Source organism: Opisthocomus hoazin, chromosome 6 (assembly GCF_030867145.1).
Source record: "Opisthocomus hoazin isolate bOpiHoa1 chromosome 6, bOpiHoa1.hap1, whole genome shotgun sequence".
NCBI classification, from domain to species: Eukaryota; Metazoa; Chordata; class Aves; order Opisthocomiformes; family Opisthocomidae; genus Opisthocomus; species Opisthocomus hoazin.
The window spans coordinates 53271003-53294254 of NC_134419.1; the positions used below are offsets into that span (position 1 = coordinate 53271003).

Genomic DNA, 23252 nt, shown 5'->3' on the forward strand with positions numbered 1-23252 from the left:
TCAAGACCCGCCTGGACAAGGTCCTGTGCAGCCTGCTGTAGGTGACCCTGCTTCGGCAGGGGGGTTGGACTAGATGACCCACAGAGGTCCCTTCCAACCCCTACCATTCTGTGATTCTGTAATAACTTGCATTGCATAATGAGATGTCAGACCGAACTCAGTATTGAGGATTTTGCAAATACAGCTTGACTGGTAGTGTGAGACATGCTGTGTTTTCAGACTATCGAAGTGCACAGATGGAAAAACAAGTCGGAGACTTAAAAACGAATTGTACACAGGCAGATTGTTTCATCTTTGCTTTAATGTTCTGATTCAACAGAGTGCTAGTTACGAGGCCTGGATTATGTTTTCTGTTCTGTAGTATATGACTATCAGTTAATTATATGTTTTCCCTCAATTCTCCTTTGTCTAAAATGAATTAATAATGTTTTCCTGCCAATAAGGATACCAGGAAGCTTACTTAGTCAATACGTGCCAGCTCCTGTAGTGAAAATTTGTGAAGAATGCAAAATATGACTAAATTTGGGATTACTTTGTAACATAAAGAAAAATTAATTGAAGATTAATAGGGAGGAAACAAGTATAAAATAATTTTGCCTCTGAGGAGAAAAATCTGTCATAATCTTTATTCATTAGATTTCAGGGACAAATTTTATGTATTGTAATTTAATTTGGAAGATGTTTCTGTAAACTATGTCTAAGCTTACTTGTAATGGTGTAAATAAATTTTGTGTGTGCCAACTTAGTTTTTTCAACCTGCTTACAGAGCAAATTATAGAGAAAGATGAAGGTCCATATTACACACACCTCGGGACAGGACCAAGTGTTGCTGCTGTGAGAGAAATAATGGAGAACAGGTGAGGAAAATTCGGCATTTAATGCTCACAGTATTTTTGACTGTCTAAGCAGGAAAGAGGAAGAGCTATGAGAAATCAGGTGCTATGTTTACCTTTGTTTTTCCAAACTTTTTGCAGTACTTATTTGTAAAGTGTTTTCCTGTTCAGATGTGCATGAGATTGAGCACTAACATTTTAGTTCCAAACTCATGTCTTTTCAGAGCTCTTGCAACTTTAGGGTTGAATTTCAAGTACAGTGTTCACTGCCATTGAAGTCATTAGGAGTAACAGAGAACAGCAGCTGTCAGAATTAGGTTTTCTAGGTTCTACATGCAAAGAAGCCATGGCAAACTGAACAGAAAGGTCACATTAGTGACTAAGTGCACTAGGATTTACATGCAGATAACATTTTCTTCACCAAATAACATTTCCTTAGTGGCAGAAGCTTGTTATTGGAAATGTCAAAAATCACTCTTGCAAACAGGATTTTAGATGTAAAAGTATTTTTTGACGTTAGAAATATTTTGGTTTTCTTCTGTTCTCAGTAAAGTAAAAATAAATTTGTTGTTCTTGTTTTATATAAAATGTTTCCTTTTTAAAATGGTCCACAGCAGTTTGTTTTACTCATGAACTTTTTTTTAATGCAGGTATGGAGCAAAAGGAAGCGCTGTGAGAATAGAGGTAGTGGTTTATACAGGAAAGGAAGGAAAAAGCTCTCAGGGGTGTCCAATTGCAAAGTGGGTAAGTTTTGATATTACAGCAGTAAAATTGTTTTGTGTGGCTTTTAAATATCAAATGATGTGTAGTCCTTCAGCTTAAATATAATGTGGCCTGTAACGAAGATCTGGTTCTTCATTCAATTGATCTACAAGTCTGCCTGAATGATGAAGCCAAGGAAAACTTTTTTTTTTTTTAAAGAAGTGGTGCTACATGTTATGCTGTGGTTTAAGTGAGTGTGAAAGAGAGGTGCTTAACAGAGCTAGCAGAGATGACCAAATCAAGGGTAAGAAGACTCTGACAGTGTCTAAAGGTTGGAGTGCCTAGTGAAATACGTTACTGGAAAGTCTGAAAAGAGAAAAGAAAGGGTGGTTGCTTAGGAGAGTTGGAAAACTATCCAGTAACATTTTTAAAAACCTTCTCAGCTGTATGAGCATCTGAAGAAAAGAGTATGATGGATGAGGAGGTTCAATCTCATACGCCACGGAGTTCATTATTGTTTTTGAGGAACTGAACTGAGTATTTGGAAATGTAAACGTTATGGTGATAGTTTTCACCAAAGTTTTGTCTCACATTGCTTCATAGGAGCCAGGAAATGAGGTAACAGACACAAGCTCCAAGAGAGAGCTTGGAAAGAATTGATTGTCCTTAATATTTGCTGAAACCACCAAGGGAGGCAAAAACTAGACTGGAGAACTTGTAAACTGAGTTTTGGAAAATAATGAAAGAACTTCATTGTTAAAAGTAAAATTTTTTATTGCTGTATTTAGGAATTTCAAACTTGATTGAAAAAATGATGAAATTAACTGTACAGTTGGTAGACAAGTGTTTATAACTACATGACAAAAATAAGGTCCATGAATGGTATTGCATGCTAAACCTTTACTGCTTATGTTTCAAAGAGTTAGAATGTGTTTTTCATACTCGGTACATGAACTGTTTTTCAGAAAGGAATCCTGTTGCATATTGCTTCAGATAATATTTGATAACAAATCAGCGTCAAAGAAAAAAAGATGGTAAAACTAATTTAATAAAGAATCGACCCAAAAAGAATAGAATGGTTTTTCTCAGTGTTTCAACTAAATAAAATGCTCCGTTTTAACAGAGGACAGGAGTTAAAAATCTTACCTTAAAAGCAGTTAGGAGCAGTTGAAAGGAAAAAGCGTTTAGAACTAACTCTTAACCTTGATTTTTCTGTTGCCAGTATCAACATACTGTCTTTTATGTAAAACAGGATTGATAGATTTTATTGTATATCTGCTTGGCTGTAGGTGTCCAACATGACAGTCAGAAAGCACTCAGGTGCACTCAGAAAAGGCTGGTTTAAGGTGTGAGGACCTGCTCTCCAGTTAGTTAGATTTTCACATTTCTATATGTAAAGTGTTCATAAGAGTAAGCTTTAATAGTCATTTAACTTAAGTTCCAGTGGTGTTTTATGCAGCAGTGACTTTTTTTGCATGCAAGTTCAGACCAAAAAGGGATGAATGCTTTTCCAAGTCTGCTAAATGTTACCTTGTGACTGCTCAATACAAGAGAGGGAAGGAAATCACTGAAATCTCCTCTGTAGAGCTGTTTCATCCTTTGTAAAATCCACATTTGGGGGTTGGTATTCTTAATGTGTTGCATTAACTTTTCATTGGCAATGCTAATTTCAGTCCTTAGAACAGAGCATATTTGGGTTTTGACTATGACCAAAGAAACACAATTGTGAAATTTGTTTGAAAGCATATGGGAAAAGTTTGCTGTGCTCTCTGATAATTGGAGTCACAAAGTTCTGTCAGCTGCATAGAGACTTTCACTTACTCATTTAGGGTGTACTTTGGGACAGACTCATTTCTGCTTTGCAGATGGACAAGCTATTGCCCTTAGGGCTCCTGAGAAACTTGCTGGTGGGAGCACCACGATGGAGCTCTGCTGTAGCAAATATGATAAGAAAAAATTGAATGTATCTGATCATACTGGACTATTTTTCCCAATTAATTTTCCCTGTCTCCACTAGATAATTTTGTATTATTGGTTCATTAGAAACATTTTAAGATTGAAGGAGGCTTTCTAGAATACCTGCGTCTATACATTCTTCTGTTAGTGACTGCATTTCATAATACTGATTCTTTCCTAAACTGTTGTTGCTTAAGTGGCTCAATTTCTCTTAATGTGCCTGGTATGTTAAACATTTACTGAGGCAGACTTCTTTCCCTTCTGTTTTCTTACTTAGATTTCTGGTTGCTATAAACTTGCAGAATCTTTTCTCTTTCAGTCGTCTTTTCAGAAGAAATAAACATCTGTCTCCTGTGTATTTTTTTGATATATAATATTTTATGGTGATACTTTGTCCCTCTGGATGTGGACAAGAATGCTCCTATTAGCTGACCCTAAATATTATCAGTAAATAACTACCTGAGGTTTGAAACCTTGTAATAGTTGTATGTGTAAGCATAACATTGACAGATAAACTGTGTGCAGTGAAGATGGGCTTGCTATTGTTTTCACTACATGCAGCGACAAGAAGAGTGCTTGACCTCTGATTTTTTTTTCAGCAGAAATTGTCTCGTCTGATTTTTATGTCAAAATAGATTTAACAGAGTTTTGCCAGAGGTTTCAGATGTGTGGATAACTGTATAGGTGAGAACTGTGTGATTACAAATTAATTTATCATTCTGTGATGCATGCTGGGGTGAATGTACTCTTCTTTCTTTTTTGCTTGGATTTCTTTTGCTTTTTTGCTTTGTCCAGGTTCATCATACTTCTTCATAATAAGTTAAAGAAAAAAACCTTTGAAGTACTGATATTACTGGCCTGTCAGTAGGCCATTCATATAATAAAAAGTTTCACATTACTGTGCATCCGCTCTAACCAGCCAGTGATGACTGACCTGACTCGTATCAGTCCCATTGTTTTGTCAGTGCTTTAGCTGATAACAGATGTCTCGTGGTGTGTTTTTTCTGCTCTCAGTATCTCTGATGGCAAATTACAATGGTTTATGAATTTTTTTAGTGTTTCATGAGTAACTCACTGTAGGCATAATCCTGCTGCACTGAAGTCAAAGATACACGTCACTGACCTCAGAAGTCAGCTTTGGGTCTTAGTGTTTTCTGGATTAAAGCCATTTCCTGTGGGTTCCTTCTGGTTGCAGTGGATATTGGCTTGGTTCAGCGAAGCTGTCATTGCTATCTGTTGTCTTTATTCAGAGTTACAATGTAATTTTTAAGGCTCTAGCTCTGGATAAAGACAAGAGATAAGAAGCGATAAAAATGGCTAGGTCAGGGCAGAGGTCCTTCTTGCTGATATCCTGTCTCCAGCGCTGACCAATAAGCAGCAAGGTGTGAGAGCAGGGCAGTTGCCTCCCAGAAGACTCACTTAGTTTCCAGTACTGCATAGCTCTGTGGTTCCCTGAGCTGGAGGCAGCATCTTTGCATTCAGTTGCCTTTCATAAATGTTGTCAGCTTTATTTCTCCTTTTCCTGCCTGTTCTCTTCTGCTGGGAGATAAAATGCTGGCACAATGTTTTAAGCTTTGTGCTCTGTTCCGGTAGTTCTAGCAGTTGTTTCTGCTTTTTCTCTGTTGCAGAGCAGTGATTTGGCATTTTCATAGTGCTTGCTATCATTATGCCAGATTCTCATTCTTGCATGGTAATGGCCAACTCGGAGTCCATCTCTATCTGAAAACAGAATTGTTTTCACTGTGTGCATTATATATGCACATTTACAGTGAGTTTCATCTGCCACTTCACTGTCTGCTCAGCGGTATGAACAACTTCTTCATTTATTTGTGGATTGCGGTTGTCTTCACTACTCTGAATTGCTTAGTGTCATCAACAAATGTTGTCATCCTTCTATTTACCCTTAACAAACATGCTGAAGAGCACAAGCTTGAACACAGTTCTGCAGAGCTCCTGTCAGAGACATACCAGCCTTTGTTTCGTGTCTTTACACCAATTATTCATGTGTGGTCTTTTGATTTGTCCCAAGACGCATTAGTGTTTTTTAAAAACCTGTACAAAAGGGCCTCTCTGAATGGCTTTTGGACATCTAGAAAGACCTGCGGTATGACTGAGCTGTGATTTCACTTCAGAAAAGTGTGGTTGCTGCTTTGCCCCACACAGATACCAGGCTAACGTGATCACTTAATCGACGTATTTCTTCTAGGGTCTTTTTACACAGTGGTACCCTCTTGGTAATCTTCAGACCCATAGGAGGAGTTGGGGAGGAAGTTCGTTTTGGCATGTGGAGAGGATGGTTGGTGGGAGTTTTGTTCACCGTTTTGGACAATGTTTTATTAGAGCGTCAATTTCTTGCCATAATGTTGCAATACAGTAAGTTTGTGTGTGTAGCAGGTACTGCAACTGTGCAGGCACTATTTTCTCTGTTTTCTAGGAGGCGTACCTGCTAAATACAGAATTAGAGGAGTTTATTTTGGATGAAAATGTTCGTAACAGTGTCCAAAATAAAGCCATTCTTTGTTAAGTGCTGCAATGCTTTGAGATTCAAAATTATTAGAAACTTTTACATGATTTCTGAAATAAATAAAAACGTTTTAATATTGTTTAATATGAAGAACTACTCAAATATTTCAGTAAACATGAAACAAAATAGCTGTGTTAAGGTAAATTAAAATAAGTATTACAAAAGAGCAAGCATTTAGATTGCTATCATCACTACTTCAATTAAAGCAAGTGGGATATCAGAACAAACTGAGAGAGTAGATCCTTATTGTTGTCCATATCAAAGTGCAGTTTACCATTGCCTGCAATATAGCAGAAAGGGAAGTAAGGAGGGTGAAAGGGCACTGGGAGTTGAGACTTGAAATATGTCCTTGTTTCTGCAGCATTGGTCGCATGATAATAGAAGAATCACTTAACCTGTATGTACTGTAGTCTGCTTATTTGTAAACAGTACATTCTGCTTCCAGTAGAAGCTTGAAAAAAGTGTTTGCAGATAATTGCAGATACCACACTTCAGTGATATTCCTGTAAAAATAACTAAGTAGCTCCATAGTATTGTGATTGACGGTAACTGTTCTAACTGTTTTCACAGAATCACAGAATGGTAGGGGCTGGAAGGGACCTCTGTGGGTCATCTAGTCCAACCCTCCTGCCGAAGCAGGGTCACCTACAGCAGGCTGTAGAGGACCTTGTCCAGGTAGGTCTTGAATATCTCCAGAGAAGGAGACTCCACCACCTCCCTGGGCAGCCTGTTCCAGTGCTCCATCACCCTCAGAGTGAAGAAATTCTTCCTCATGTTCAGACAGAACTTCCTGTGCTTTAGTTTGTGCCCATTGCCCCTTGTCCTGTCGCTGGGCACCACTGAAAAGAGCTTGGCCCCATCCTCCTGACACCCACCCTTCAGATATTTGTAAGTGTATATTAGTTCCCCTCTCAGCCTTCTCTTCTTCAGGCTGAAGAAGCCCAGCTTCCTCAGCCTCTCCTCGTAGGAGAGATGTTCCAGTCCCCTCACCATCCTCGTAGCCCTCCGCTGGACTCTCTCCAGTAGCTCCTCATCTTTCTTGAAGTGGGGAGCCCAGAACTGGACAGAGTACTCCAGATGAGGCCTCACTAGGGCAGAGTAGAGGGGAAGGAGAACCTCCCTCGACCTGCTGGCCACACTCCTCCTAATGCACCCCAGGATCCCATTGGCCTTCTCCGCAGCCAGGGCACACTGCTGGCTCATGGTTAACCTGTCGTCCACCAGGACACCCAGGTCCCTCTCCGCAGAGCTGCTCTCCAGCAGGTCCGCCCCAAGCCTGTACTGGTGCATGGGGTTGTTCCTCCCCAGGTGCAGGACCCTGCACTTGCCCTTGCTGAATTTCATCAGGTTCCTCTGTGCCCAACTCTTTAGCCTGTCCAGGTCACGCTGAATGGCAGCACAGCCTTCCGGTGTATCTACCACACCTCCCAGTTTGGTGTCATCAGCAAACTTGCTGAGGGTATGTTCTAACTCTTCATCCAGATTGCTGATGAAGAAGTTAAACAAGGCTGGGCCCAGTACTGACCCCTGGGGGACACCACTAGTTACCAGCCTCCAACTAGACTCAGCGCCGCTGATGACAACCCTCTGAGTTCTGCCATTCAGCCAGTTCTCTATCCACCCCACTGACCGCTCATCCAACCCATACTTCCTGAGCTTCCTTAGGAGGATGTTATGGGAGACCGTGTCGAAAGCCTTGCTGAAGTCTAGGTAGACAACCTTCACAGCTCTCCCTTCATCTACCCAGCCAGTCATGCCGTCGTAGAAAGCTATCAGATTGGTCAGGCATGATTTCCTGTTGGTGAATCCATGCTGACTACTCCTGATAACCTTCTTTTCCTCCACTTGCTTGTTGATGACCTCTAGGATAAGCTGCTCCACCACCTTTCCCAGGATGGAGGTGAGGCTGACCGGGCTGTAGTTCCCTGGGTTTTGATGCAGTCTGCTAATACTCAAGAAGAGAGAATTTAGGATAGTGGAACTTACTTCCATTTTAATATCTCAAGCATGTTGAAAATAAAAGCATATAACATTTTCCAGTAAGAGAAGAGTTTAATGTGGTTTAATGCGTGTGTAGGAGTGAATTAGGAAGAAGAAGGGCAGACTCACTTCTGTGGCAAACGAACATTTCTCCTGCTGTCTGTTACGCAGCATCACCTGCTAGAACAGCAGCAGGTTTTAACAGCCCTGTGCTCTCACTTTGTGCTGGTGTAGATTATGGTGGAATAGTTTCGCAGAGAATCTCATCCTGCATAGAGGGGACTTCATGCATGGCCTTTGCGCAGAGGCAAAATCTGCTGGTTAGATAATTTGTCCATTCCTCCGACCTCGTCCTGCTTTAGTATTCTTCAGTTCTTTAATTCTTAGCATCCCTTTCTGTCGCTTCACTATCCTTGTATATGAGAGAGTGAAAAACCAGTTTCTTCTGTTGAGTGAGAAACCAGTTTCTGTTGAGTGAGAAACCAGTTTCTTCTGGTTTATCCTGTAACTTCTTGCTGAATTGCTGGAGCACGTTCTGCTGTGTACAGGCACCTCTTCAATAGGTATACTCTATTTTTTGGCTCATGCTTTCTGTTAAGAAAACTGGGTAAACTTCTACCTTTGTGACTTGTAGAAATAGAGATTTAGCTGTGGTGTGATGCCACAATAGCTGTTGACTGTGTTTCTGTCCTAGCTGTCAGGCTGTGGCTCCCCTTGAAGGCTTGCTCATATTCTCAGATTCTCCCATTTGAGAATATCTGGACTTGAATTGCAGTCTTCCTTTAGATGTACGCCTAAACAACAACACATGGATAGAAGAGAGTAGGAGTGATGAAAGCAGTAGGGGTGGATGCCTGACTAAAGCACAGGAGGGATATACAAAACTTGGGTTTGAAAATGACCAAAATAAATGAGCATCCTGCCCAAACTGGCAGCCCACAAAGATGATACTTGTGGTATTGTGTGTCCAAATATGTATGTGCATAAGAAAGCTGTTTGGAAGGAGGTGTGTCCTGTTTCAGTTTTTCATTTTGTCCTAGATATGGTTGTGTTGGCAAACAGGTGAAGGGGTGGGTAGTGTGTAACTTCACACCCAGCTATTGGTAGTCAGGCATTGGGCGGGGGGGGGAAGTTTGTCAGGTCTGTTGCTTTCCAGAAGTGCTGCATTGTAGCTGAAGCAGATTATTTGTTCTTAGTGCAGAAATCTTTTGATGGATACTCAGTACTGATGACAGTTATTGCTTGCTAAAATGAGTTCAGGGATAATCTGTCCCTACATACCTGCAAAAAGACTACCATATGACATTTAAGTGTTACAACTTACTACAAGTCTGTTTTGTTGATTATGTTATTTTTCTCTGTGAGTCACGATGAAGGTGTGGTTATTTTGTGTGAAAAGTAATTGCAGGGGAAAAGTTTTTATTCTTCCATTTCAAAAAGCTAGGCTTAAATTTCCACCACTTAACAAAAGTTTATTTTCGCGTTCCTTTTAAATGTGTGAGGGCCAGAATTAAATAAATGAAAGTATTAAATTATCTACTTTATCACTATTGTTAACTACATCACAGAAATGCCAACAACTTTTGAAGACAAGATTTGCCAGCTGATTTGTGCATTGTTCACAGTCTGAGGAAACATTCAGGGACTTGCTCTGTTTCTTGTATATTTAACTTCATATTTAGCATCTGTGTTTCACAGGTAAACAATAAGTACATTGGGAATTAACATTTGCAAACATTCGATAGTAAATAAATACGCATTTTAAATTACTGCATAAAGAATTTATTAATAAATTGCATTATTACTGTATTCTCTGTGGCTGTGACAGTATACTAATTCCATTTGCCTTACTGAGGAGGACCACTGTGTAAATTGCACGCTGAAAGAAAAAAGTAAACTAAAGCATAGGCTGAGATTTATATCTGCTGCTCTCTTGATGACATCATTAAGACAGTGTTGCTTTTGTATGAATTTAACAAGTGTTGTGTTTCCATAAAGTAAAGGGGGAAAGTGGGAGCAGTTGGTTAAAACACTGTATGGTTTGGGGATGTTTAAGAGTGAAAATATCTTGGAACCATCCCCAGTAATTTCAAGCTGCAGAATCTGGAGTAGAAATGAAGGTATAAAGTAGAAACAACTAAAGAGTAACTGAAGAAATAATCGACTAAAGCCTTACTATGTCTGTTACTTAGAGAAATAGTTAGAAATCTGATCTGTAAGCACATCAGGCAGGCTGTGGATAAGCAGTGCACAGCTTGTAGTCATATTTTGGATTGTACCAATTATTCAGATAACCACAAGTTTAGTAACAAAAGCAAATGAAGTCAGTTTTACTTTAGCTTAATATATATGTACATATAATTTATTGTAGAGTTCAAAAATGTATTTGATGTAGTCAGGCACTGGAAAACAAAGGACAAGTTGGAAATTAATGGAGCTACATCAGTGTTAACGTAACTAAGAAGCCACCAAGTCAAGGAGTGCAGCAGCTGTTTCCCTTGCTAGAAAAACTGTGAAATCATCAAGAATGACCTGGTGTTTCTGTTGGTTGAATTTATTTGCAGTTTTCAGTTCTCCTGCTCAAATGTGCTTTTCTGTATGTTGAGTGTGGTATTGCTGTGGATTTATTGTTATTTCAAAAGGGAGGCTCTGTTTATTACTGCTTTGAGAATGTCAGCCGTAGCGTGTGAAGGGGCATGATCAGCTTATACGGGAAAAGCAGCACAGCCCCAGCTATGTCTGCACTGTTGCTGGCTGTGGGCCCGGAGGAACTGTGATGGTTTCGCTGCAAGTTGTGCTCTTCTAAGACCGTAACAGTCAGGTGCGAAAAGCTCCTTGTCTCTGGTAACAAAAGAACGGGAGCGCTCCAGCTGTGATAGTCAGATGAGCACATGATGTAACCTCTCAAGAGCCACAGGAATTCAATTCAGACAACTAATAAATCCATTAGCTACCTTCGTGGCCTGAAAGATGATGGATTGTAAAATGGTTTTATATCCAGTAAGAGTATTGTATTCTCTACTGCGTGCATAATGAAGCAGATTCCAGCTATGTTTAACTCCAGGAGTGGTGGTGTTAGTTTAAAGGAAACCATAAATTTCCTTCCTGTCCATTTGTCATTTTTCCTGGACTGTGTATTTCCAGTTTAGAACTATAAGAACTCAAAAAGGGCAACCTGATGTTGTACTGAGAAACTAATAAGAGGTACCAGCTTTCCTTACTGAAGTTACAAAGTCTAGAAACCAAACAAAGAGAAAAAACATTAAAAGCTTCGCCCTTCATACTGAGTAACAAAATTAAATTCCTCTCCTTCTGACTTGAAGGACCTGTGCTGCCTCGGGAGCATAAAACCTAGGCTGACATGAGTAACTTGTTTATCAGCTATAATAGATTTTCTGTAAACTTCACTCAAATGTAAATGAGTTGCGTTATTTTATTCCTTTATAAAGAATACTGTACTGGTTGGTCAGTCACAACCAAGACTCCTTTTGAGGAGTTGTATCTCAGGTGCATTTGCTTGCTATTTCGTGAAGTTTAAGGCTGACTGCAAGACTGCGTGATTAACTTTAGAAGGGTGATACTTTCTGTCTTGACACAAATTAAGCTTGCTTTGTCCTGCTAACCCTGCACTCTGAAACTGTGCATCTATTAAAAACCTTTTCAGTTGCAGATTAATTGCAGGTGTGCTTTGTATTTCTAGAGAGTTCAAATAATTTAGATACAGCTGATCAGGCTAGGGGGTCACATATGAATGACAGCTGCACGTCTGGCAACAAAGAAGCTATGACATCAGTCCGATAGGGAATCTGCCTGAAAACTCAGATATTTGGAGATATCAAAAAGTGAAACTCTATGGCCTTCCTGCTTTTGTAGTCCATGACGTGTCTGTGGGAGTTCTGCTGATGGAGAGGGTGTGTTGGGTGGAAAGCCAGAGCAAACGTATTTCTCCGGAGCTGGCAGAGAGTGTCTGCAATTTAAGGGCTCACCATAAGCATGCAGTAAGGGAGAGAGACTTGCTGGTCCCCATCCTATGCACAACAGAGCTGAGAAAGGGGATTTAGCCTCTATTGCCTGAGAGAGGTCTAGGCCTAATATGCTTGAAGCTTGACACTGAGGTCTTGGCACCTTTGCTGGAGGCCTTGTACAGGCTGTGCTGGCTAAACCACATTTGAAGAATAGATAAACATGTTTTCAAAGATTATGTTCTTATATTACTTTAATGCATTTTTTTTTTGTGATCTTACAATGCACCTCTGTTTCAGATTGTGACAAAAACCTAAATATGTGGGAGTAGGACTGACTAGCTTTTGCTTTTTTCTTTTTTTTTTTTCCAGTTTGGTGGTATATTTTACTGTTCCAAATTGTGTTAGTCTTTGTGTTTTATGGATAAGGTTGACAAAGATTGGCTTGCATATCATACAGTTTAGTAAAAAACTTCAGCACTCTGCTAAGAATTTTAATGTAGTGTGTCTAGGGATATATTCTGAAAAATCTCTTTGCTTCCTTCACTAAGGACACAGTTTATTTTCATTGCTTTCTTCTAATCTTACTTTGCAAGGCAGGAACCATTTTATGTACGGATATGTAACTGTGGAAACTATCCTAACACATGCATACGCGTCCTTTTGTGATGTGCTTTTACGTACCTGCATTCTGGCTTTTGGCAGTGTGTTTTCTGTATTATTTCCAAGGCAACTGTTAGGTTCTCAGTGGATCTGTTGTCTCAGGATTATTATTTCCTTCAAGTGGTTGTTTTCTTCTTAATGCATCTTCTTTATTATTTGTGTAGAACACCGAAAATATTCCTCCTCCTGTAAAATATACACCTATTTCTTCTACAGGTAAAAAGGCAATGCAACATCATGTTCTACACCAGTTGTCAGTGTGTGATGTGTCATGGTCCTGCTTGTTGATGGACACTCTTTGGGCAGCAGCATTTCTTATTCTTCCAGACTTTACATGTCCCAGAGAAGAGTTAACGCATTATGTGTTTCTGTCACTTATTAAAGAGTAGTAAACAAATGATTCTTCCAGGTGATACGAAGAAGTAGTGATGAGGAAAAGTTGCTGTGCTTGGTACGTCAGCGTGCAGGACACCACTGTCAAACTGCCGTCATCGTGATTCTCATACTGGCCTGGGAAGGGATCCCTCATCTCCTGGCTGATACGCTGTACAAAGAACTGACGCAGAGTCTCAGAAAATACGGCTGTCCGACAAGCCGTAGATGCGCGTTAAATGAAGAGTAAGTTACTTAAGTAGTAAGTTGTGCTGCCTTTTGAATGTTCTGCAGTAAATAACTTGAGAATTCAATAGTAGGACTAATAAAATAATATACAAAAGCTCATTTAAAATTACAAACCACTAGGTGTCATTTCAGTATAAAACTTCGTTCCTGGCTTTTCCTAGAGACCAGACTCTACAGGCTACACCCAGGGAAAGGGGTGGCAATGGACATGTCTACTGGCTTTGCCTACGCTGCCCAAGACATTCAGTGTGCCCTTTGCACACACAGCCGTGCTAATGAGCTGCCAGGGTGGTCATATGTGACTTTTTTAAATAAATGAGAGATTGAACACTCAAAATTAAGATCTTCCTCTCTGTGACTCTCTGAAAGGTATTTAGTTTAATTGACTAAATAATACATTGCAGTGCTGTAGCAGTGCTGCCTTTGTGCTGCTGTTTGTGTAGTCTGTGTTTAATCACACTCGTAATAGCTGCACAGTAACCTGGATGTAATGCTTGTGTTCTTAAAGGGTTGGGCTAAGTAGGGTTCTTCCACTTTTAAAGTATGATCAATTTGGAGCTAATAGTATTGCCACACATAGCAAAATAATTACTGGATTTGGGAGTAACCTTTAGTAGGAGTGGTATTTTCTTGGATAAAAATTCTATCCAACTGCAGTAGTCAAAATAAGTAGCATGGGTATATTTATATAGCTATAACTGAGTGCTATGTATTTCCCAGAAGTGGGGCTTCAAGGAGTTGAGACTGTCTTTATGGGGAAAAAAGTCAGTCCTCTACACATAAATACTACCTTAACAGAAAATATCTGATCAAACCATGTGTTTTATAAATTCCCATGTTGTTATGCTATGTATTATACAAAAAAAAGCAAATAGCATTGACATTAAAAAAAAAAAACAACAGCTGCGTTGTCAGCTGATTTGACATGTCTTTTTTTCCTTTCATAGTCGTACTTGTGCATGTCAAGGACTTGATCCAGAAACTTGTGGAGCGTCATTCTCATTCGGCTGTTCATGGAGTATGTATTTCAATGGCTGTAAATTCGCCAGAAGCAAAAACCCCAGGAAATTTAGACTTCTCACGGATGACCCTAAGCAAGTAAGATTTGTTTTGTTTTATTTTATTGTTGTGTTGTCCTCCAAACACAGTGACTTTCAGAACTAGAATTGGGATCTAGGGATACTCACCCCTTTTTCTCTCACACATGCATGTATGCTTAGCTTATCGCACAGGCACTCAACTAAATGCTTTGTAACTGCAGTGTTTATAATTTTTCCACTGTATGAAAACTCAGTGTCATTTACTGTGTGTTTAAATATCCTAAAATTGTCCTTAAATGCTTTTCTGTATGCATATTTAGCTCCTCTGTGTAACACTGTATGAAATGTTTATTCTTTACGTGTAAAATACAACTAAAGGTTTTTTCTGAGCACCAAGGCTGCACCTCAGCGATTCAGTCCTTTTGCCTTGTCATAGAAGACTTTGTACTTTGGGTTGCACTGCTTTCACACTGCTGGCTGACCATCTGACAGTCTGGTCTTCTGTCTGCCACCTGGAATAAACTGGTTTTTCAGTGGAAAGCATGTTTTTTAAACACTTTTGAAGGAATGAATACACTAAAATATGATGCAGTGAAATGATACTGTAATGGCTGTTTATGAGTGTTAGTGATGACATAAAGCTGAGATAGCACAGAAAATACGCTGGTGCATTATGTGAAGTAATGAACCGCTAAAAAAACCCAGCCAAATTCCAGTTTTTACATTGGGAATACTTTCATGAAGGAGGAATGAAGGTGCTGTAAACTGAAAGCCCCTGCCTGATGAAGGTATGTTCCTCAGGGTAACTCAGAAGTGCTTTTTGTTCTGACTGTGGATGTGTCTAACCCCACTTCCCTGTGGAACTCCTAAAGCATCACGTCTTTACTAGCGCATCTGGCATGCTTTGAGACATGCACTATAGGGCAGTCAGTTACGCAGTTCTCCGTTTGGGTTACCTGGCCAATAACCTTTCTCGGCTCCCGAGCTCCAGTGCTGCCAGTTACTGAAAAGACCTCACTGGTGGAATTCCAGATAGTAGTAGAGTGATTCTTGCTTTTTTTCATGTATAGTGTACGCATGCATGTGTACACACAATGTGAAACATTAATTGCCTCTTGGAAGAGAGAAATGTCAGTTGATTGACTGGAGCTAAATATTCCTCCCTAGTCCTAATTTTTTCCTGAAAGAGTCGATGAAGCATCTTGTATGCATATGTACATGAACTCAAAACCCTCTCTCCTCTGAGCTCTGCTGGCTGCTCACATTGTGGGTATGCACAAACTTCATTAGTGCTTAAAGTGGGGAACTTCTGTCCCAGCAGAATAGAGCACACGCAGCCCTTCTGCCCTTCTCGCTGAATTCATGACTAAGGCAGTACAAGCTGAAAATAGCCCTGCTTGTCTGAAGAGGGGATTTCTTTTATAAATTTTCAGTTTATAGAGAACTGTATTTATTGGACATTCTTTTCATTTTAGGAATCACGTTCCTTCTCCTTTGTCCTTTTCTATTCTCTGTGGTCTTGTGTTTCTAGGTTCTCCCCCTGTGTAACACTGTGCATGGAGCATTCTTTGCATGTGTTTTCTCTGTAGGTTTGTAATGTTCTTAATAATTTTTAATAACATTAGCTGGGGAATTAACAAAGGCAGCACCCTTCATGTGTGCCATCTAATGAAATATTAGGCTGTGCCAGATCTCTTATGAGAGAGCTCAAATAGCTCTGTCTTTGATCACCATGCACTCTGTGAGACTGCATGCTCTGTTGGTGGGGTCACTTCCTCCGAGTCTGTGAAGTGGCCACCTTGAGCTCCACACAGACGCGTAGTCAGGCACAGCGGCATTCTCAGCAGCACCTAGAAATGGTACCCTGCCGTGAGAGCTGTCTGGCACAGCCTGTTGGCTTGACAGGTAACCTGTAATTTTTTTGAGGAGAATGCCTCTGCCACAGTGTAAAAGCAGTTGCCTGAAAGGGATTACTTAACTAGGACATTTTCTAGATGTGTGATCTAAAAGTGTATTCCCTTACTTCTCCTTTTCCATGGAAGCTGTTTTAAAGCCTCTTCGTATTCTGCAGCTGAGGGGGGATGAGGGTTGCACAGCACACAAGTGCCACGTAACTCTGTGTGCCGGGGGCGGGGAAGCACGTGCACCCTTAGCCCACCGCTGTGCAAAAAGTCTCCGGCTGTAGGCGACAGTGGTGCTTGGGCATCTGCACTGTGTGTTCAGGTTGTCAGTGCATCTCAAATTACGGGTAAATAATTTTTCTCTTCATTTGGTTTTGTCGTTAATTTTTCTAGCAGATACTTCTTTTAGCTAAATATTGGATATTGATGATTTTGCAGATGACATAAAGCTAGGAGGTATAGCAAATTAAGAAGAAGATAGTTCGAAGTCCAGAAAGATTTGGATCATTTGAGGCACTGGATGGAGTGAGATGAGGTTAAGGTTGTAATATACCTAGGTAAGAATAGTTCATAGGATAGATAATTAAGGATGCATTACCTTCAACGCAGTTCAGAAAAACTTGTGGTAGCAACCAACAGTTGATAAAGTGGCTATATAGTACGAGTTAAAAATACAGTATCATTTTGTAATGTAACATCACATTGAAAGATGTAAAAGTATCCTTATATGTTTATGTACATTGGTCTTTACAATATATGGTGATAAATGGTTTGGGTTTTTTTTTTAAACAAAATAAAATAAACTGTTACTTTTTGCCACTCTACAGTATGCAAAACTGAAGCTGCGGTTGTCTCTCAAAGCCTGACCCTTGGAGGAAAACAAAGTAGGGAGTATGTCACCACCTTTTTCTTCCCCAGTTGGTTGGTGATTTTTCTGGAAAAGCAAAAATTTAGGAAAAAATTCAGGGATTGTTTCTATAAATAAGATCTTAAGTGTTACACTACTGTAGAAGCCCGTCTAGCGAGTTTCGTGTTTGTATGGCTTACCCCAAGGAAAGGAATATCACTTCCTGATCTAGTAGATATTTCCCTAAAGTCCTGAGTTTTGCACCTCCAAAGAACAAAATATTTATCAGATGTTCCTGATAAGAGTTCTGTTGCAATATTAGAAACATACCTCTTCCCCTAAGAGCTAAAATTAATGTTAAATGCTATTGGGAGTTACGCGATTAAAAGAAGGTGGAAACCTAGGATTCTTGTAGCAGGGCTGTATCAACAGAAATTAAGGCCCCATAAGCAAAGCACTAAAAGAAAACCGGGGGTTCCATCTCCACTCAGCAGGTGGTATAATTTTTGTCTCCTGCATGTTACTTCTCTGTTTTGTGTGGAACACACCTCCCTCCTTGACTGCCTATGTTTCAGAAGGGGGAAGTGATGCAGAAATTAGTTCCTTTTGTGTTGGGTTTCTTTGCCCTGGAGATATTCTCTATTGTGATTTGGTTGACTTATATATAACAATTTTGGTATTTTGGTCATACAAAAGTAGGCTTATTTATGTTTGGTGACAAAGGGCAGCAGAACAGAAGTCAGATTAATAAAATACAGGATAGAGGCTGACTTGTCAGGCATCTCTAAACTGGATTAGATTCTTTTAAAGCAAATTACAGTGCTCTAAATGTTGCCTTTCTCTGCAGGAGGAACTGCTTGAAAATAATTTGCAAACTTTAGCTACTGACGTGGCTCCAGTTTATAAAAAGCTTGCTCCCGAAGCTTTCCAGAACCAGGTAGGTCTGTGACATTCAGCTAGTGTAGCTGTAGCTACAGGCAGCATAGTTTGAAAACAAGATGAAGCCCCAAAGCCTGCTCATGGGCAGAAGCCGCAGACCTCACAGATGTGGTGAATCCCCGTGCTTGTTTGCAGCGGCTACTTCATTTGGCTAGTTTTAAAATGCGGCACCTTTGTTATTTCAGCTGATGGTCGAGTTGTGCCCTGAGCTGTGCATATATAAAAGACTTAGAGGTAATACTGTAAATAAAATGTTTCTGTTATTTAAAGACATTTTGACTCTGGCTGAGCTGATTATCTCATTGACATCCAGTCCGAAGTGTTGCATGTTTCGCAGGAAAATACATGCTTTCCGATCATTCTTACTGGCTGCGTTTATTCCGTCACAAGTGCCGTTGTGCCTCATGGGGTTCCCAGTCACACACTTTCAGTCCCAAGTACCTGTAGTTTATTTTACTTTTAGGTGCAAAATGAACAAATGGGCCCAGACTGTCGGCTTGGATCCCAGGACGGTAGGCCTTTCTCTGGTGTCACAGCTTGCATAGATTTCTGTGCCCATGCCCATAAGGACACACATAACATGCACAATGGAAGCACTGTGGTACGTACACAGGATTTTCTCATTTGTACTGTTTGCTGTTGTGATTACTGTGTGTTTTAAAATGCTGCTTGATTTAGTGGGTATATTTGCATGAAGTTTTTTAAGGTGTTATGAAATTAACTGCATATTCCTATGTATAAATTCCCATGTTATTTGCATCTATTTATTACTGGTCTACAGAGGACATAAGTTTATCTTCATTACAGATAAATACAGAAGGGTATGCAAGTGATCCTTCCCACAAAATACCTGAATTCTTCTAAGACACCCAGGCCCTTTGGAGAAGACTGGCCGTAGGACAGATGAGCTATTTGTGGTAGAGGTTTGATGTTCAAAGGCAAATAATTATCTAACCAAGGAGTTGTACGGAATTCTGTAGAGGAAGAGCTAAAACGAACTGACTCGTTTTTAATTTACCTCCCCTGGGCTCAGTTCTTATCAAATTTACTTTTTCTTGCACCGTGCACTTCCCAGGCTTCATGTGCATATAGTTACTACTCAGGAAGTAGAGAGCGGGATACCAGGGTGGAGTCAGGTGACTGTTACGGTCTTTAAATCTCAGTATGAAAGGAGAACCCACAGATGTGGGGGGTTTTGGTGTGGTCATTGCTGGATTGCTAGTGAGAATATCAGTTGGGAATTACTCAGGTGATCTTTTAGAAATTGAGACTGTAGTCTTGAAGAAAGGCAATCTCGAGAGAGAATTAAAAATAAAACTGACAATCTGTTTTTTTTAGTAGTTTAGAGCATTGCAGTGCTCTAGATAGCTAGGATGACTTCTTGTACGTCAGTGGAGGTGACACTTAAGAACAATTTCTCTATCAAAGGATGCATATCTGGAAGAAAAAAAACTTTCTAAAATCCCTGCCTACTCCAGAAACAGTCTTTTCTAAATTTGGAAATGCAAATTGAATTATTATGGTGCTATGATTCAATAAAATGTTGCATTTACACATACTTAACATTTAGCATTTGTTTGTGCCAGCAATGAAGCTACTGGAACAGTTGTTTAATACTAATTCTGTGCTTGTATGTTTGGCAAATGGCAGTTACTTTAAAGTATGGAAGCAGGTCTCGGAATGCACCAGGAATGCCAGTCCTGAATAGACTAATATTTTTGCCTATCACTGAATGCCACTTACATGCAGATATTCTATAAGAAAATGCTGGAAGCATACTTTGCAAAATACTAGTGAGATGCTACGAGTAAGCTCGTGTGTACGTACAGTCACTTCAAAGCTTCTGACGCATAGGAATTCAAACCTCTTAAAGATCCCAAATTTGACAATGAGGCTTCCTGTTCATGGCAACCTGCATGGTATCCTTTTTAATGAAATTTAATTTAGATATTCTAAAAATGATAATATTTTGTGAAGTGCTACATTGCCTCTTAACTTAAAGACCAAATGAAATGGAAACTGAACTTGCTACTCATTCTGCCATACTGGATCCCAGAAAAGTCTGAAGTTATGACCAGAAGTGGCTGGAGGGACAATTCGCCCTTCTTTTGAGGAATGTACTGGGGAACAGTTCTACAAATGTCTTTATCTGTAATGATCTGATGTAATTCCAGCTTCAGATAATCCTTGCTGCTGTTGACACTATTTGTGTGGATTGTACGTGGTGTGTTTGTGAGTAATTCCAAATCTAAGGAGCATGGAAAATTATGACCAGTGTAAGGTCATTGTGTAGGCCAGAGCTTACTGTCTTTCTATCAAGTTCTGCCAGATTTTATAAGTCTTGCAGAACATTATCAAATCACTGTAAATGCTGAAACCTATACCCTGGAATCTGATTTTCATCAGGTAGCTCGCTCATACAAATAACTGTTGCATACCTGATATTCTCGTTACGTAGATTTGATATCTCTTTATTTTAATATACTTAATACAAAGCAAAATAAATAGGAAATAGTTGCAAGTATTAACATTCAATTTATATATTTGAATTGGGGCATTTAGAAGTTGAATTGGAGTTCAGAGCTGCCGAAGGATCTACGCACGGCCTTCACCCTAAGACGGTGGGGGTGTGATTCAGGGGATGTACAGAGCTTGCTGTCTCTTGGCCTGTCGAGGTGTAGAATTACAGGGGTACATTCTGGAAGTCTGAAGCAAAGAACGTTGTTGTTTTGCAGACAGGGTGATAGGGCGTGCTGGACTTTCTTCAATCTAGATCAGTTTGGTGATGATCAAAATGAGGGTGGTTAATTTTGGCTGATAACCAAGTTTGGTAATAACATAGGAAAAGTAGTGATAAGAACACAAAAATCAATTACTAAGTGTGATTCTGCCATCTGTCTGGTCACCTCCTGCTTTCCCATCTAGTTCCAGAAGCTGCTTTGGCCACCTCCTTAGTTTAACATACACTATGATTTCTTACAGATCACTGGTAATAATGATGGAGTCATCACTTACATCTTACCTATGACGTATTTTGTCTGTAAAATGTACTATGTGCAAGCAATACATCTAACTGAGGTGACGGCTTTCATATAGATGATTGTTTTCTGGTAATGTGGTAATAAACAGAATGAGAATGATTTGCACTGTCTTACAAACCTCAAACATCCATAACTTTATTTACTATTTTCGTCTTCTGTTTCGTTTATTTGATTTCTTTCAAATGGTAGTCACACCTTACAGTTTAAAGTCCATACAAAGTGTACTTGTCATCTCGCAGCTCGTTCGTGTTGGTAAGATTTCTTCTCTTCCTTCTTACTCTGATACAAAAGCTTCATTTATAAAATGTAAAGTTCCTCTAGCCTAAACAGATTAAAATCAATACCTTATAAGCTGGTATTTGCAAGTGCTGCCAGCTCTATCCCCACTACTTACAGCGTGACACCTTTTCATTTTCTCCCTGCGGTTGTTGGTGAATCGCTTTCACCACAAACAGGAAAGGAGTGCTGCACAGTGCACCGAAAGTCAAGGAAAACCAGAATCTGTTTAAATTATTTAAACCAGAGACAGGCCTGAGTTCAGCAAAGCACTTATATGAGTTTAATGATAAGCATGGAGTTTACTGTGTACTTAAAGAATATATTATCTGATGAGCTGCCAATGACAATTTCCTTGCTCTGTCTCTGCCAGGAGTTCAGGAACGCATTTTTGCATTTTTCTGGGTATACGTGTTTCGATGATGAGCTGCATTATTTGTATGTGACTATGAAAATAAATGAGGTGGTTGTTAGCAGTGGAGGGGAAAAAGTCCTGGAATTGTCTTCTGTAGATACAAGATAGCATAGTACATCTTAACTTACAAAAATTGAGCATTACTGTGGAAGATCTGATATGCTGAATGTATTTCCTGGCTAGCAAAATCACGCCCTGAATTTAGCAGAGCAACTTTTTGGTAGAAAAGCTAAAAAAAAAATTGAATATTCCCTGTTTGCTCTGTAGTAGAAGGAAAACACTTGGCATTTCTACAGAGGTGTAAGCTAACGTGTTTGTCAGGCAGAAATTGCTTTTGTTTCTTTCAATGAATTGAGTTTTTTTAAGAATCTTTTAAGTCAATAAATTTACCATCCATTTTTCGCTCAGACTCTTTTGTCGTGTTTGAATGGTCTCCTAAGGGGCACTGATGTACATTACAACTGCAGCGTTAGGGTGCAGTGTTCCTTGCAGATATGAAGCTGGACTGTAAATGAGCAACGCGCAAATAAAAGCTTTATAGTTATTAATGGAGTTTGTGAAATGTAAGTATTTTTTTCCTTATTGAATTAGCTGCAAAGGATGACATTCTGCATACCTGCGTGAATCCATTTCAATCACTGACCTACGGGGTTTTGCACCGACTGGAACGCGGTGGTTCAGTGCAGCCTTTGCTAGCTGAGCAGCACGTGTTTGGGTGCTTCCCATCCTGTGGGGCACGCTGCCCTTTTTGCTGGGGCTGAGGAAGGGGGGAGACCAGCTGCAACTGTGTGCAGTCATTGGTGCCACGCAGTCTGTAGCAGGCACTGGGGAAGAAGGGGATGAAGATAAATCTATGCTCCAAGGGCAGCTACAATATAAAATTTATTATTGGCAGCAGGACTCAGTAGTGTCAATCAGCAATCCGTGAACAAAACTGTTCCTGATTTATTTTTTTAAAAATCTAACTCTGCTTTTCCAATAACTTACTGTATTTCTGTAGTTATAGCTCATCAAGGCATTGCATATAGGTCCAGGCCTTTGCAATAAATGACAGAACATCTCTGGGAATGGTTAGGCTACATTCTGGACTGTGCCCACAGCTTGCTCTGTGCGCTGCAGAAGTACTAGGTGCTTAAACTGGTGGTTCAGATTATAACAAATAGAAAGGAGAAACCCCGCAGGGCTGGAAGGAACTTTGTTACTGTTCTTTGTATTGTGAAAATGTCACTCTGCTAACCTGCGAGCTCCCAGACAGCGGCTTGCGCGCTGTACCTGTGTTACAGCATATGGTACAGAGACGCTGCCTGATGACATTTCCTCTGTGTGTATGTAGCGGTCAAAAGACAAATACGTGTGGGGTTCCCTTCTCTGACACTCAGACTTACTCAGGGTGTTACAGGCCAGTGAAAGGACATGGCTTGTCTCAGCTGTAAAGGAAGACCAATGTCATTCGTTTGTAGTGGTAGGCAGTGATGATGCAGCAGCATCTCAGTGTCCCAAATGGCACCCACTGCACAAAGGGAAGGTATCTGAAACCTGATTCCATCTTTCA

General features: G+C 40.0%; 1 protein-coding gene across 3 annotated transcripts in view; it reads left to right on the forward strand.

Annotated features, from left to right (window-relative positions):
* Positions 1 to 23252, forward strand: part of TET1 (tet methylcytosine dioxygenase 1) — a 68024-nt gene that overhangs the window by 34967 nt on the left and 9805 nt on the right. For 2 of the 3 annotated variants that reach the window (XM_075423121.1, XM_075423122.1), the window contains exons 5-10: positions 767 to 857; positions 1484 to 1577; positions 13030 to 13238; positions 14189 to 14339; positions 17877 to 17966; positions 18432 to 18569. In XM_075423121.1, coding sequence (XP_075279236.1) covers positions 767 to 857; positions 1484 to 1577; positions 13030 to 13238; positions 14189 to 14339; positions 17877 to 17966; positions 18432 to 18569 — 773 coding nt within the window. Of the gene's footprint in view, positions 1 to 766; positions 858 to 1483; positions 1578 to 13029; positions 13239 to 14188; positions 14340 to 17876; positions 17967 to 18431; positions 18570 to 20950; positions 22469 to 23252 lie in introns of those variants that run through there. The other variant, XM_075423123.1, reaches the window with a different exon arrangement.